Below are 15,419 nucleotides of genomic sequence, written 5' to 3' on the forward strand. Positions count from 1 at the left end.
CCATCTTAAATCCCAGAAAATATAGACAGCATTTAAAGGTAAGTTTAGCAGAAAAGTTTACGTTTTTAGTATCTGACTGTGCTGTAACACAGCATACACATCCCTCCATCCTTACTGTATCCACAGATAAAGGAATCCAGAAGGACATAAAAAACGCAAAGTGGATCAGCACAGTAACCAACCACAGAGGTTTACCAATATTTGGGCAGGGAATCTTTGAAGAATACTGGAGTATTTAAAACATTAGCTCAATTTTCTGGTTACTGTGAAGATAAAGAGGAATCTTTACCCAAAAAAACACAACAAAACAAAACCCCCACTGTGGGTTTCTGTAATAAATAAACTACTACATTATATTATGTAAAGACTTAAAAACAATACGCATCCATTCAAACAGTATTTATTTAATTACACCGTAATGCAAATAAGTTAGGTCCATATAAATTTCATTTTGTTGTATGTACAACCTATGTCATTAGCAAGCTGATTGGGCCAGCCGGTCTAAGTGTCGGCCTCATCCTCTGGAATGTACGTATCTTCTGACACTGTCCATCGGCTGCGTCTACAACAGGACCACCACTGCCTTCATCCCCAAAGTAGACTGGAAGGGGAGGGGGGAGGAAATGAAAGTCAGATTTGCAGCATGTACTTGTCTTTAAATTGATATTTGTAAAATGCAAGTCTGGAGGAACAGCCCTACAAATGTACAAAATAAACACTAGCCCCCAAAATACTGAAATAATGCCACTTTTAAAGTAAAATTTAAGCCTACAGAGCACCAACATGTGCTTACAAAAATTAGCACCTCTAAGATTCAGATTAGACCAAACATCTGTTTGTGGTATCGACATATATATATATCTATGTTCTGGTTCAAACAAATCTTTTACACTGTACAGATACAGTCTCAAACCACCAGTGAAGCTAAACAGAAATACTGTTAGCAAGCAAACAGCTGCAAGCAACTTGTTTATTAAGACAACAGAGGATTCCACTGAAATTGTAATATGATCTTACTACTTTTTTTCCCAGATTTTCTGTTTCTACTGAATCACTGAATCCTAAAAATGGGATTTCTATACATTGTAACTATGTAAAGCCAGAAGAGTTAATCTATGACTTTACAAACAATACAGTCCATCAATTATTTGTTTAGGAATACCTGGTCCTGCACAGTAATCAAAGGCATTTCTTGAAAAACAGATCCACCATGATTTCTGCAAAACTTTAATTAGTTAGACCAAGGAAGCCCTTCAATAAAACTTAAATACCACTAGAACTTAAGCATTACTAATTCCATAACACTGCAGCATAACAAAGAGTCCCACAAGAAAGAGGCAACCTGAGCCAAACACACTTTGTTTCATGTCAGAGACTAATACAGAAGGATATAGCCATTTATTTCATGCACCTTTTATGCAGTTTATTCCTTCATTTGAAAAGGCAGAAGGAGATTGGGTTTTGGTTTAAATTTGTGCTAGAAAGCTGAAAAGTTATTCTTCAGTGCAATAACTTGTACAAACTAGGCTCTACAACAGATTAGAAGGAAAGCTTTCATGCAAAAGACACAGGAAGTACTCTATCTTAAAAACTATGCAGGATTAAAAGAAAGATCTTCCCAAGAACTAGAACTTTGCTGACTTGGCATTTGAATTTCCAAAGAAACAAGAACCACAACAAGTAAAAACAAGGGATGGAAGCATAATTCACAACTGCTGCTGGCCAGAGGTAACAACCAAACCGGCATCTGCACTGGATTTGTATGTACATTTGGAACCATTACATACCTCCAAATAGTTGGCTCGGGCATTCCAGGATCTGCACCTCTTTTAAAACCTGAAGTGAAACATACATCACATACATATATGAAAATAAACGACAGTGTGCAGATTCCTGCATAGTTAAATCTCTATAAAATTATTCTAGCCCATTAAATAGCAATAAAAAAGAAAATTACTGAACATAGAATTGTGATTCATGAAGCTGTGCACTAACCTGAATAAAAACTGCACACTTTTACAAGGGTTAGAAAGCAAAGAAAACAAACATCAGTGTAGACTTTTCTTTTTTAAAAAAGTCTAACTTGAATCTTTACCTGAGTTAAAATTCAGGGTCAACTAACTGTGTGAGATGAAGAAAGTCATCTATCCCAGAGATCAAGACATACACACTTTTACACACACAAACCCACAGATTTTAAATGTTGTTCAGAAAGCCATCTAGCAGGGCTCTACCAATAAAGACACCTAAAGTGGTGTAGAGCAAGCACCTTGAGCCTAACAGACAATTCTCCAGTGGCATCTGACACACAAAAGCAGTGTTTCAGTAACAGTTCACTCCATTTAGCATGACAGAATGCTAAATGTCAAACCAATCCTCTATTTTGATTGGCACTTTTTGGAAAAAGCTACATATTATTAAAGCTTGCAAACAAACAAGTTGTTTTCTAATACCCAGGAAAATGAAATGAAAGTTAATTACAAAGGGTTCATCCTAAGTCCTCAACGACTCAAATATACCAGTTGACTAAAGTATATGTATACTAGGGAAGCAAGTGAAAGTTTAGTATATGAAATATTTCTGCTCTTTGGACTGTAAAATAAAAGACTTGAAACAGAATCATGCAGCTCAGGCGCTGTTCAACACTACACTGGCTATCCAGATGTTTCATGAAAATATATTATTTCCCTAGTTTACAGAAAATAAATAATTAATGTCATGTTGCCTGAAACACAGGCCACAAAAGTTAATGGAAAAACTTCCATTAACTTCACAGGCACTGTAAAAGCTCTTTGAAAATAACTTTGAATTATTTGAGACAATTAGTCATCCTGACCTGAGTTCTTTGGCTGCCATACTGTCCAGCAACACAACTTAGAAATTCATGAATTGCAGTCACACTCTGTGTGTGAATGTTTCCGGCTCCTCCCCTCACCCCCAGTATTTTAAAATAAGCAAACTGCATTGGTCTAATAACAAAACTGCATTGGTCTAATTTACTGACTTAAAACCAAAGCAGCCACTTCAAAGCAAGTTTTTAAAAATACAACAAAACCCCACCAATGACTATAATTGCACAATCTCATATTGGGCTCTTCATACATGCCCCGAACTAGAAAGCCTTACAAAGAAACTTACAGACTCAAGTTTTCTGACCATTTCCTTGCCTATGATTAGTTTAGCATGTACAGTAATTTCACGAATACAAGCCGCAGCAATTTGACAAAAATTTTGGTGCAAACCCGGAAGTGCGGCTAATACTCAGGGGCGGCTAATATGTGAATAATTTTCTGACATTTACAACCCCAGATGTGCCAGCCAGGGTGCCGAGCCAAGCACCTGCCAGTAAAAGCCGGCATTCCGTGATTGTTACAGTGTTACTGTGTTGCCCTGGCTCCCTGCAGGCAGCACGGGGGGCGGGGAGAGAGGCGGGAGAGCTCTCTTCCCTCCTCTGCCACAGCCCAGGGGAGGACGGGTGGGGGGGCGCCGCCATTGCCGCGGCCCGGTTCGGTGGGGGGGGGGGAGCGCCGCCATTGCCGCGGCTCGGGGAGCCGACGGGAGCCCCGCGCAGCCATTGCCGCGGCCCGGGGAGGAGGCGGGGTGCTTTGTCCGCGCCCGCCGCCAGCGCCACGGGCACGGGAAAGCTCCGTCCCCGCCCGCCGCCGCTGCCATAGGAGCAGGGGAAGCTCTGTCCCTGCCTGCCACCGCGGGGCAGCGCCGACCTGGGGTGACCGAGCCCAGTGGCAGCGGCGGCCGGCCCCGAGCGGCAGCACCGGGCTGGGCCACCTGGCCCCGTCAGCAGCCCCTAGCGGACCGAGCCTGCACAGCCTTAGCTCAACCAGTAAACCCCGCCCTCCCGCGGTTCTGTTACTAATTGCACGCGGGTCCCCGCTGCGAACGACAGAGTGGCTTATATTCGGGTGCGGCTTATTTATGGACAAAAACCGAAATACTTGCCAACACCCAGAGATGCAGCTTATACTCAGTGCGGCTTGTATTCGTGAATTTACTCTATTTTATATACACAAGGGTCACATCTTCCTTCCCAGACTCAAAAGCAATCCCAGCAGAGAAGAGGTTCTTCCAATCCTGTAGACTTTGCGTACATGCCACTTCCAAATGTGTATGGCAATCGAGGTGGCATGTGCACTTCCCCTTCCCACCTGCTTCTACTTTCATTACTGCAGATAAATTTAGAAGAATGCAATGCCAACGAGGTACAGCACAATTTCTGGAGATATGAACCTAAACTACTACAGCTTAAATTTCTCCCTGCTACATAACAAAAATATACTAGGCACCCTGGTGTTAGTGCAACTGTAAATACAGTAAGGTGGCTTTATACAATTTGAAGTAACTTATTTAATGTCACTAATGTAACTCATTAGTGTCACTAACGTGACATTCTGATGTCACTAAGAAAAATGAGCATCTTTCCCACATCCACAGATAGTGTCATGGAAGTAAAATCAAAACTAAACTTAAACAACAAATTAGGTCATAAAACACTGCTGAAATTCCCACCCAGAACTTATTTAAAATCATTGATAAACTAAAAAGAGAAATGCAATTAAAGTTCAGACCTAATAATGCTAAATATTTTTTCCATGGTTTTTGAAGTGAATTCTTTTGCTTGTAGTTGTTGTTAAAGCACATCTGTAACAGCTGAAGAGACCAATATTTTCCTGGTTGTTACAGATAGACAATAAAAGCCCTTCAAACCAGGCACAGTATTCCCTTCAATTAATCAAAACAACCTCACAGATTTGACTGTAAACATATCAAGCTCCCAGCCCTCCTTCACGTTTGCATTCAGTGCAAAGATGCCTGGCCAGTTTAGGTGCTTTTCCGAAAAGGCCCAACGGTTCAGGCAGAAAGTAAGCCAAATAAATTCTAGGGATCGGTCTTCTCAGCCCCCTTGTTGTAAAAGAAATGAACAAAAGTGTCAGGCCTGTGGCACATGTGCCTGTTCCAAGTGGGTCAAGTTCTTTATACAAGGACAGCTGATAGCATACAGCTCTAACTCAGCAGAACTACCATGTACTAGTGATGTCTGGCCAGCCTGACAACAGGAGCAAGCAAAATATATCCTGGGCACCAGGCACAAGTTCAAGGCCCACCCTCAACATTCCATTGCAGCTTGGAAACAGGAGCCACACCATTTTTGGTGGGAGAGAGACTGTAACCTGTATTCCTATTGCTGGAAATTCAACCTCAGCCAGAGGCCATGAAGCAGCAGTGCTCCCAGCATTCTCCTCACCACAGACTCCCCAGAGCACGAAGCACAGCCTTGACTACTACAGCAAGCAGTCACTGACACAGGGTTAAATCTCAGCCCCATTTGCTGTTCAGCTGCTTCGATGCTCCGTTACCCAGGGGCTCTCACACAGGATTGGCCTCCAGGGAGGAAGAGCAGCTAACAACTCACTACAGAATCACAGAATAGTTAGGGGTGGAAGGGACCTCTGGAGATCCCCCAGTCCAACCCCATCCAAAAGCAGGGTCACCCTAGAGCAGGTGACATGTCCAGCTGGGTTTGGAATGTCTCCAGAGAGGAAGACTCCATGGCCTCCCTGGCCAGCCTGTTCCAGCGCTCTGCCACCCTCAACGCCAGGAATTTTTTCTTCATGTTGGGGTGGAACTTCTTGTGTTATAGTTTATGGCCATTGCTCCCTGTCCTGTAGCTGGGCACCACTAAAGAATCTGGCTGCAATTTCTTGGCACTTTAAGATATTTTATATATTGGCCTTTAAGATATTTTTATGCTTTAATGAGATCCTCTCCCAGTCTTCTCTTTTCTGGACTAAACTGGCCCAGCACCCGCAATCTCGCCTCTTAAGTGAGATACTCGAGTCCCTTAATCATCTTGGTGGCCCTGTGCTGGACCGTTTCCAGCAGCTCCTTGTCCTTGCTGTACTGAGGAGCCCAGAACTTGACACAGCACTCCAGATATGGCCTCGCGAGGGCCGAATAGAGTGGGATGATCGCATACTTCTTCTTTACAAAGACAGGGGAAAAATCCAAACAAACACCACACAAACACACAAATAAAAAACCCAACTGTAACAAGAAGCCTCCCGGTCTCACAGTCCTGCCAAGGACAAGCCCGCCCTCCGCTCCGCACATGCGCGGCGATGGCGGCGGGGTGGCCTGGGCCCCCGGGCCCTTCCCTTGGCCCCGCCGCTCCCCGGCAAGGCCCGCACGGCCCGAGGGCGGAGAGCGGCCATGGGAGCCGGCCGCCCCAGGCCCGGCCTCGGCAATGGCCGCCCAGGGCCCCCGCGCGTCCCCGCCCGGCACTGACCGAGATAGAGCACTACGGGGATGAAGCCCCAGCGGATGGCGAACTGGCCACCCTTGAAGAGCTGTTGTAGCCGCTGCTTGGCCTCCTTGCTAAGCTTCGGCATCCCGGCGGCGGGGCAGAGAGGAGGAAGAGGAGGAGAAGGGGGAGGAGTGCAGCCGCTCTCGTAGCAGTGCCTTGCGCTGGGCGGGACTCATCGCTGTGCTGCGGGGCGGGGACCGGGGCTGGCCGTGCCCTCGGGAGGGCGAGGAAATGGCCGCCGTGGGGTGTCCGCTGTCCGCCGGGTGCCCTCCCTCTGTTCGCCGGGCGCCCTCTGCCCGCTGCGACCCCGGCGGGCTTGTCCCAGCCGCCTTCCAGCGCCACAGGCTGAGGGAGCGGCAGCGGGATTGGGATCGGGATCGGGATCGAGGTGGGCCCAGCGGGGCCGCGCCGCTGTGAGGGGGCGCGGGGGCTCCAGGCGCTGTGGTTCTGCCCCCTTAGGTCCTGCCGCACGCTTGTGCTCGTTCTTCCCCGGAGATCTCGAGGTGTTGCGCTCACGCCGCCTCTGGAGGGTAGGAAGTGCCTTTGGTAAGTGAAGAGTAAAGGTGGAGTGGTAAGAGAGTGTTCCTGGAGGAAACTGGAAGTGCCTCTCCATGAAGCTGTCCGTGAAGCTGTGTCAAGGAAGGTTTAGGCTTGTAATGAGAAAAAGGTTCTTCAACTAAGGGGTGGTTGGGCGCTTGGACAGTCTCCCCAGAGAAGTTGTTACAGCACCAAACCTGACAGAGTTCAAGAAGTGTTTGGACAACACTCTCAGCACAGGGTGTGATTCTTGGTGTGTCCTGTGCAGGGCCAGGAGTTGGACTTCAGTGATCCTTTTGGGTCCCTTCCAGCTCAGGATATTCCGTGATCTTTGATACCAGGCTGTGTGACGTATCCAGTCCGTGGAAGCAAAGAGGTCAGGGAGTGAAAACTTGACTAGAAATATGGGGAAAGAGGCCTGATACCTAAAAACTGCCAGTACAGCACTTGGAGCTTGTTGTCCTTAAAAACCTCAGAGCCTAGATAAGCACTGAGGCATCTTCTTTTTTATAATAAATGAGTGGTCTCTGTCCTTGCAGTGACCTAACCACCAAGCTACTGTTTGACACAAATTACATGGCATCTTGCTGCATAGTGTCTATGTCGTTGACTCAACCAGTTATATCATGTCTTTACCATGTTTTCATTCTTTCTCAGGTAGCCTCCTGCCTTTTGCTGTAATGCCAGATCCAAGCCAGATGCAGGTTTTCAGGTTCCTGCTGTTACTAATGCAGCTGCAGCAGTTAACACCATCAGGCTCTATCATGTCTGCTACCTATAGCAAAGTTCTGCATTTTATATATTGGTTTGCCTACAGCAGTTACTTGAACTTCCTGTAGCCATTTTGTCACATTAAGAATAACAGCATGTCAGTGCTTTTTAGAGACAAGAAACAGTCCAGGGATATAACAAATATTACTTACTCAGATTATACCATTTACTCTTCCAGGATGCCTGTTCCTCCATTTCATGATAAAAGGAGGAGCTTTTAGCTCACTACTTGCTCTCCAGGTACAGACAGGTAGCAAACTGCAGGCAACATGAGGGGTTCTGGCAGCCTGTGGCTTCCTTTTGCCGCAGTCTGTGAATTATCAAAGCAGGGGGTGGTGAATGAGTATTTTGGTGAGGTCATGGCACAAACGTGCAGTCATGTTACAGAATGCACAACCTTCCGTGTTATGCACCAGTCCTGGAGCGCTGTGCTTCCATGCACATTAAACATGGGATACAGCAGTATTTCCAGTCATATGGCTGACACACATTTAATGAATAGCTTATCACTATGGAAAGGCACCAGTGCTGTCTGAATTCACCATGAACATCAATATGAAGCTCATAGAACTATGAGTACACATATCCCAAAAGAATATGCCTTTGGAGGGAGAATTCTGGGAATTCTAACTGGAAATTGAGAGAACAAGTCTTTATATGTTTGTGTTGGATTTCAATTTTTTTTGTACATCAAAGTTGTCAAACTTTTCAAATTAGTATGCATAAGTAGAATTGTACAAACATTCAAAATTACAGATTTATTCTTCTGAACCTGTGTAGTACAAAAGGCACATTCATTAATCGGTAATGGCTTGTCGTACTCAAAGGAGAACTCAAACCATTGAACCTGGTTTTTTGACTTGCAGTTCGTATTAAATTGGTTTTCCTTTGTAGATGAGGCCAAGTAAGATCTGTTTTCACACTGTGGTTACTGTTACAGCTCGTTCTTTCTAAACACACAAAACCAACTGTTCATTACGGTGCACAGCTTGTTAATAATCTCTTACAAAATATTGCAATAAAATATGACTGTAGTGGAATTAAATTCAAAAGGTACTTTTTCTTCCTGTAATTTTAGTGCAAGTGAGATTCAGAAGGTCAAATGTACAAATCACCTGATGTGAAGGGTTGAACAGTTGCTCTGTCTCATTTTGAGAATTGGTTTAACAGCGTCATGTGTGACACAGTACATATAATGTTATTGTGGCTGGTCTTGAGAAAGAATTCTCACCAAAGTGTGCCACATGTACCAGATCTTCTCCCCTTCACACATTGAGTCAAGGAGTAATTTTCAGAGCACTGAAACTTGTTAGCCTTCATTTCTCATGTCTGCTAATTTGGATGTTTGACTAAAAACTTGTAGGTTATTTCATTGATTTAACTACAGAAGCCAGGAAAATAATAGCAAGAAAGTTAGTATTACTTTGCCAGTTTTCTCACAAGCAAAATCAGTGCTGGAAGAGCACAAAGGTGTGTGTTTGGTGTGCAAATGAGCCAGTGTTGATTCTATGGTCTTACATACTGAAGCTGTGAAAGGATGTCTGTAAACTAAGAACTGTAAACTGTAAGTCTGTAAACTGGAGAAGAGCACTTATTTCATTATAACACACATCCATAGTCTCAAACTGTCCAACATACCATATTTGAACTAAAAGACCTCAACTAGCCAACCAACAAACGCACGAAACCTCCACAACAAAATAAAACCAGTAAATGGTTGTGCTGACTCCAGAAGTTTCCATGCTCCTGTGTCACCTACGATTTTAGAGGGTCTGAGAGCTCAGCAGCGCTTTGGTGATCTGCTGACTCAAAGGGGGAAGGAGAGCAGCAGTCATCCTGGGACAGCAGTAGTCACATCATTTAAGTATTGACAATTAACCTCTAAAAGCAAATATGCCTGTGATGAGGCATGAAACAATGAGCTTTGAGTTTTGAAGGGAGAAAACCTAATGCTCAAAGAAATGAGTAGTGTTAAGATGGAGGTGACTCTGTCTTGAGAAGACAGTAGGATTTTATGGGTGCACTATGAGTATCCATGTTTGTAATTTATTGTAGTAACACTTCCATGAAGGATTTTTATTTAATTTGGTTTTTTCTTGTGGCTGATAATGAAGACAAAACCACTTGGAATGGTGTATCCATTAACTGAGAAGAGTAAGAGCCCCAATTGCTGGTGTGATGAAAGAAAATAAGTGATACCATAGATGTTGGAAATCTTTTGTTGCAAAAAAAAAGAATCTCTTTGAATTTCTTTTGCCTTGTAGCTTCATGTGATCAGCCATAGCAATAAAATCAGAAACAGAATTGCAGAGGTTTCAACTGGGACAAGAAGAACATGAATCCCTACTCTTTTAACTCATTTAGCAGTAATTCTACAAGTGTTTTCACAGCAAATAAATATCACTTATATTCATGGTAAAATGACCAGATATTTCCGTTTTTATGGGTAAATTATGGAATTGAGATTCTTATAGACATGACTGAATTGTTCAAGTATCAGATTCATGGAAATAATGTCACTTGGTGATACAGCTATAACTTGTCTTTTTGAGTGCAAAAGGTGCCTTTCAGGTTAAAGAATTACAGACCTCTAAAGCTTTATCTCAGCAAACCACAAAGTAAAGCCATGCAACAGTACATGTAACTCCAGAGGCTGATGAAGGAGACAAAGTGCAGTGACACATTGAAATCTGAGAAAAATCACTGTAAACATCATAGGAAATCCCTGCTGGACTCCATTATGCACTTACTCTCTTGAGATTTCCTTGATTTACTGAAAAGAAGCTGTGTTAAATTTATCTGCTTGGGAACAAAATTTGAGTTTGACCCTATTTAGGAGGAACTTAGATTTCAAAGAAGCTATCTTGGATATTTCATACTCTGGGATTATACCATAAATCAGTATAAATAGCACAAGAACATAAGGAAGAGCTCTTCAACAGATTTCCAGTGCAGGCTGAATCTTTATGATGTCAGTAAAAACCATGGTATATTATGGCTAGGCATTCTATTTCACTTCATTGTAATGACTAAACTTCCTATTTTTATTGTGCCCTAATAACGATGTTCCTTCTATTCCATTTTAGTATTCCTATTCATTTAGTCTAATAAATCCCCGCTTCTCTGCAGTACCGCTGATCTGGGAAATGCTCCTTTTCATTTCACAAAGACAAGAAAAGACAGAGACAAAGAGAAATGGAAAGTACTACAGTCAAAATAACAGAGACTTAGGCTGTCCAATTAGGTCATGTGCAAAATAACCAGAATTCTAAATGTCTCCTGAATGTTACTGAGGCCTATATTACTCTGGGGTGAGTATGTCTGAATTCTTGCATTTAGCATAGTCTCAAAACGTGCTTGGAATGCAGAGCTATAATGCATATAAAAAGCATCTGTCCAAATTAGAATCTTCTTCATATGATTTTCTGTATGATACTTGTTGGATGTACTCTGGCTCTGTCAAATATGGGATATTTCCAAGAAAAGTGGTATTCCCTGACGCTGTGACGGTTTCAGCTGGGGTAGAGTTAATTTTCTTCACAGTGGCTGTTGTGGGGCTGTGCTTTGGATTTGTGCTAAACACATGGTTGGTAATACAGAGATGTTTTTGTTATTGCTGAACAGAACTTGTAGAGAGCCAAGGCCTTTTCTGCTTTTTGTACTGTAATACTGGTGAGGGGACAGAGAGTGCATGAGAGGCGAGGAGGAGACACAGCCAGGACAGGTGACTCCAGCTGTCCAAAGGGATATTCCAGACCATGGGACATCACGTAAAGAGGGGGGAAGAAGGAGCAATTTGAGGGGATGCTGTTTGTCTTCCCAAGTAACTGTTGGATGTGATGGGGCACTGCTTCCCTGGGGATGGCTGAACACCTGCCTGCCTGCCCATGGGCAGCAGTGAATTAATTCCTTGTTTTGCTTTGCTTGTGTGCGCAGCTTTTCCGTTCCCTATTAAACTATCTTTATCTCAACCCATGAGTTTTCTGGCTTTCACCTTTCTGATTCTCTCCCTGATCCCAGTGTTTGTGAGGCATAGTGAGCAGGTGGCTGTGTGGGGCTTGGCTGCTGGCTGAAAATTATTGAAAATTAGTAGAATGACCAGAGTAGCAGGAACAAACAGCAAAGTTTAATAATTTTGTATATTTAATATGGTATTTTAAAATAAACCATAATTGAGTGGTGGCATGGAGTTATAATCTCATTATTTTTCTTTGCAGCTTCTGAGGCCAGGGAAGGAGAAACAGCAGTGTGAGGTGAGACAGCATTGAAAGAACCTCATCAAATCCTTTTAGAGATCTCCGAGAACTGTTGATGTGCTTAAAAATTGAATAGTACCTGCTTCACAACTGTAATGTTGTTTGAAGCATGACTTTCCCATTCTGCCTATCTTTGCTTAATAATGAGGATTAAGTGTTACACTTGGAGATACTGCTACCTTTTACCATAGATAGTTTTTCTAAAAATACAACAGTTCCTCAGTGCATGTTTTTATGATTGCAGTACTTGGCCAAGGATGAAAACAATAATCTGATTCCTTACATACTTTTGGTGATACGCAAAAATCTGATGGATAAAAGGATTTTCTGAGGCCAAAACTAAAACCCATATTTACTCATTCATTGTTTTTTAATTAAGCTCTCTTTTTAGCAGCTGAGCAGAAAAGGTTTTGGTAACTTGAGGAGGATTTTCCTCTAAAGGTGTTTTATTAATGTAAACCTTTTCTTTGTCAACAGATCTTAAATAGATTTTTGTTGCTGAAGAATACTTTGTTTTAACAGCACATATCTATAAAGATTTTAAAGGACTTTTAAAAAGTTTCTTTTAGGCAAATTTTTACTGTGATTTAAACAAGGTGAGGAAAACAAATAATATATTCTGATTTTCCAAAGTCTTTGCTTGTATACTTGCCTTTATACCAATTCCAACCTTAGTAAATTGTATTGTGAAACAACCATGAAACTGATAATGTAAGTCTTTGCAGAGAAAAATGAACTATTTCTCTCTGATACAGGACATAGAATTGCAGCATTTGAAAAGTAATTCTGAGTTATATTCTGCTTTCTCTCTTCAACGAGTATTGTAATAGTCTTTCTTAGCATCCAACTACAAAACAAAATGATGCTGAAACAACTTTTTCTGACAGTGAAATATTTGAAAATTTAACTGATTGATGCACAGCACTTGCTTCACTGATGTACAATAGAGCTTTTGGATACACTCTCAGGTTTTGCAAGATACAGGTATACAGCTCTGGTTATGTGCTAAGAGAAAACATGTAATAAAGCAAAAGGAAGAACCTCTGAGTTGAAATATGCCAGTTAGATCTGAAACAGGTCTGTGTGGTTTTTTTGCCAGTTTGTTCTGGGTTTTGTCTTAAATCCCAGTAAAGCAAATTATATGTAATTACTATATGTATCCTTAAGTGTCCTTATATATCCTGTATATGTAGTTACTGAATATATCCTTAAGTATCCTTTTTTTGTTGTAGCTTCCAAAACAAGAAGGTTGTTTGTTGAAACTAAGATTTTTTAAAGTGTAAATTAAAGTTTAATTCAGTATGGCTTTAATTTCAATAGAATTTAAAGCATAGCACAGTCGAAGTGTTAGTGTAGTCATTATAATGGTTTCTAACAACTTGTAATACAAATTGCAGCGTCCAGAGCATAAAAGGAAAGGTAAAAATATGTGCATTTTCAGATCTTAAATAAGATTGCCCTGTCAACAAAGGAAATGTGTCACGAATATGTACAAACTGAATAATTCGTAGTAAATCTAAATGTTGAACTAATTATTTCATTAAACTGAACATAGGTATTCATTTATCTTCATTATACACTTTGAGTAAATTGACTTTAGTAACTTAAGGACAAACCTATTGTCATATTCCTATTTCAGCAGAGCCTAACCTTGACCATCAAGGTGAGGAGCAGTTCACACCTCCTCTGCCAAGCCCCTCAGGGTGTGCTGCCTGAGCTTCCTGCTGAAGGTGACACTCCAGCAAGAGCTGCATTCCAGAATTTGGAAATTCAACCAGTATGGACAAAAGTATCAAAATTTATGTGTTTCTTTCGTTTTTGCATTTAAGTAGTTCGGATTTCACTGAAAATTCTTTGAGATTGTCAGCACATAGAAGATTAGAATCGGTATCATAATGAAGAGTAATTAAGGCCTTTCCTAGATACCAGAAGGCAATCACGGAAAGCTCTTTTCTTTCTTTCCAAGTCTTATCTGGTGCTATCAAGATTAAATGAAGCGCAACTCATGGTTAATGAAGTTTTTACCATTCTACTAAAATAAAATCTAGTCTCTTAAAATGCTTCCCTTTTGCCTTTCATACACAATTTATGTCCATACTTTGTCTATTCTAGTGGAGTCATATGCCATATTTAGCCCAGATAAACGTTTTTAGATTTTACTAATTTCAAAACATTGTCAAGTAGACACACTAGTGTGTCTTCTTTATGTATTGTCAGCCTGATTCATATGCCTGTAAGTTCATCTAAGACTCTTTTTACTATTGCACAGAAGACAAATGACACCTTTCAGGGAAATACCTACTAGTGTTTCAATCACTGCTGCTGCTTTTCAGCTAGGATTATTAAAAAATTCAAACTTTACTTTCCTAGAATTGCAGAATTGCATTTTAGTCATTTTAGATGCTGGAGTCCAGTTTAAGAGGGTGATTTGCAGCACTAGGTACTACAGTGATTAATGAGATTTCAGTAGCTTTTCCATAGCCTCTTGCCTAGAGGAAAAAAAAAGGAAAAAAAAAGAAAAATCAACAAACAAACCCACCCCAAACCCTTAATGGCAGATTAGTTGTGTGCCTTTCACTGCTTCTTGTAAACTGTTGGACTCCTAAAGGTTTCATTTTTTAATGAGAACCATTTCAACAAGAGCTTTAGAAGATGCAGAGGACATTCAAGGAACTTGTGAAAATTCCTTATGTTCTGCTTTATAAAAAGTCTGCTAGACACATTTGGCACAAGCTGTGAATTGACCCTGATTTCCAAGCATTTAAACGGTCCCAATAAAATGCCAATTCTGCAATACTTTTATATTTTCCCTTTTTTCCAAGTGTATATTAAGTACACATCTGAAGAAACAATATTGTACTCCTTTATTTTAGATGTAGGCAGCAGTCACAAGAGATTAAATGCTGGTGTGTGTAACGAAGCATGAGGATGACAAGATATGTGAACCAGAGGCTTTTCAGCTCAATCACATCATCCAGGACATAATTATACAGATTTTGTATTTCAGACACCAATGTCGCCTTGGGGTTGAAGTCATTCTAGATGAATCTGTGTGAGTAAGTATTAATAAGATAGTTCCCCACACCCAATTACCTTCCTGCCTTAAAAATAGAAAGTAAAATGAGTCGTTCTGAGTTTAGAGATGAGTTATATGTGTGTGGTATTTGTGATGGAAAATTCTTTCTGAAATAAACACAGTAAAAAATGGTCGTGTTTTGTCTCTCATATTTTAAGGGGACAGGCTGCTTCTAGTGACCGAGTACTAGACTAGACTGATTGGGGTCTTTTATAGGGCATTTGACTAATGCATACAGCACTATGTATTAGAGTCAATTGTATCAAGCATCAGTTTTATCAAAAATATTTTTCTATCGTTTTTCTATTAAATTTCTTTAAAACCACATGCAGAATGTTTTTTCCCATGTTGTAGTTCAGTTCCAGCAGCTCTAATATGGATGATATGCTGATGGGATTTTGAAATCCTAAAAACATTAATCTGACAGGGAGCCTAGATGGGACTTTAAAAATTTTTACAA

The 15,419-nt window shown here is 41.4% G+C and overlaps 1 protein-coding gene, 1 long non-coding RNA gene and 1 other non-coding gene across 3 annotated transcripts; 2 read left to right on the top strand and 1 right to left on the bottom strand.

Moving 5' to 3' along the window:
• Window positions 1–384: 384 nt before the first annotated feature.
• On the bottom strand, window positions 385–6,491 carry TOMM7 (translocase of outer mitochondrial membrane 7). The gene is made up of 3 exons (XM_033058068.2): window positions 6,302–6,491; window positions 1,788–1,836; window positions 385–601 (listed from the first exon to the last, which is right to left on the bottom strand). Exons 1-3 carry the CDS (start codon window positions 6,402–6,404, stop codon window positions 586–588), a joined length of 168 nt encoding a protein of 55 aa, XP_032913959.1. The 5' UTR covers window positions 6,405–6,491; the 3' UTR covers window positions 385–585.
• A 4,831-nt stretch (window positions 6,492–11,322) lies between these two features.
• Window positions 11,323–15,090, top strand: LOC116995389. Its single transcript, XR_004417718.2, has 2 exons — window positions 11,323–11,880; window positions 13,523–15,090. It is a non-coding gene; the product is annotated as an uncharacterized LOC116995389 (long non-coding RNA).
• LOC117009215 lies at window positions 12,132–12,219 on the top strand. The gene has a single exon (XR_004420446.1). It is a non-coding gene; the product is annotated as a small nucleolar RNA SNORD93 (small nucleolar RNA).
• Window positions 15,091–15,419: the final 329 nt, after the last annotated feature.

This window comes from Catharus ustulatus, chromosome 1 (assembly GCF_009819885.2).
Source record: "Catharus ustulatus isolate bCatUst1 chromosome 1, bCatUst1.pri.v2, whole genome shotgun sequence".
In the NCBI taxonomy this organism is placed as follows: Eukaryota; Metazoa; Chordata; class Aves; order Passeriformes; family Turdidae; genus Catharus; species Catharus ustulatus.

Coding starts and splice junctions, on each gene's coding strand:
- TOMM7 (XM_033058068.2), bottom strand. CDS start 6,404: ATGCCGAAGCTTAGCAAGGAGGCCAAGCAGCGGCTACAACAGCTCTTC. Junction 1,837..6,301: donor CCCCGTAGTGCTCTATCTCG/GTCAGTGCCGGG, acceptor GTTTCACTTCAG/GTTTTAAAAGAGGTGCAGAT.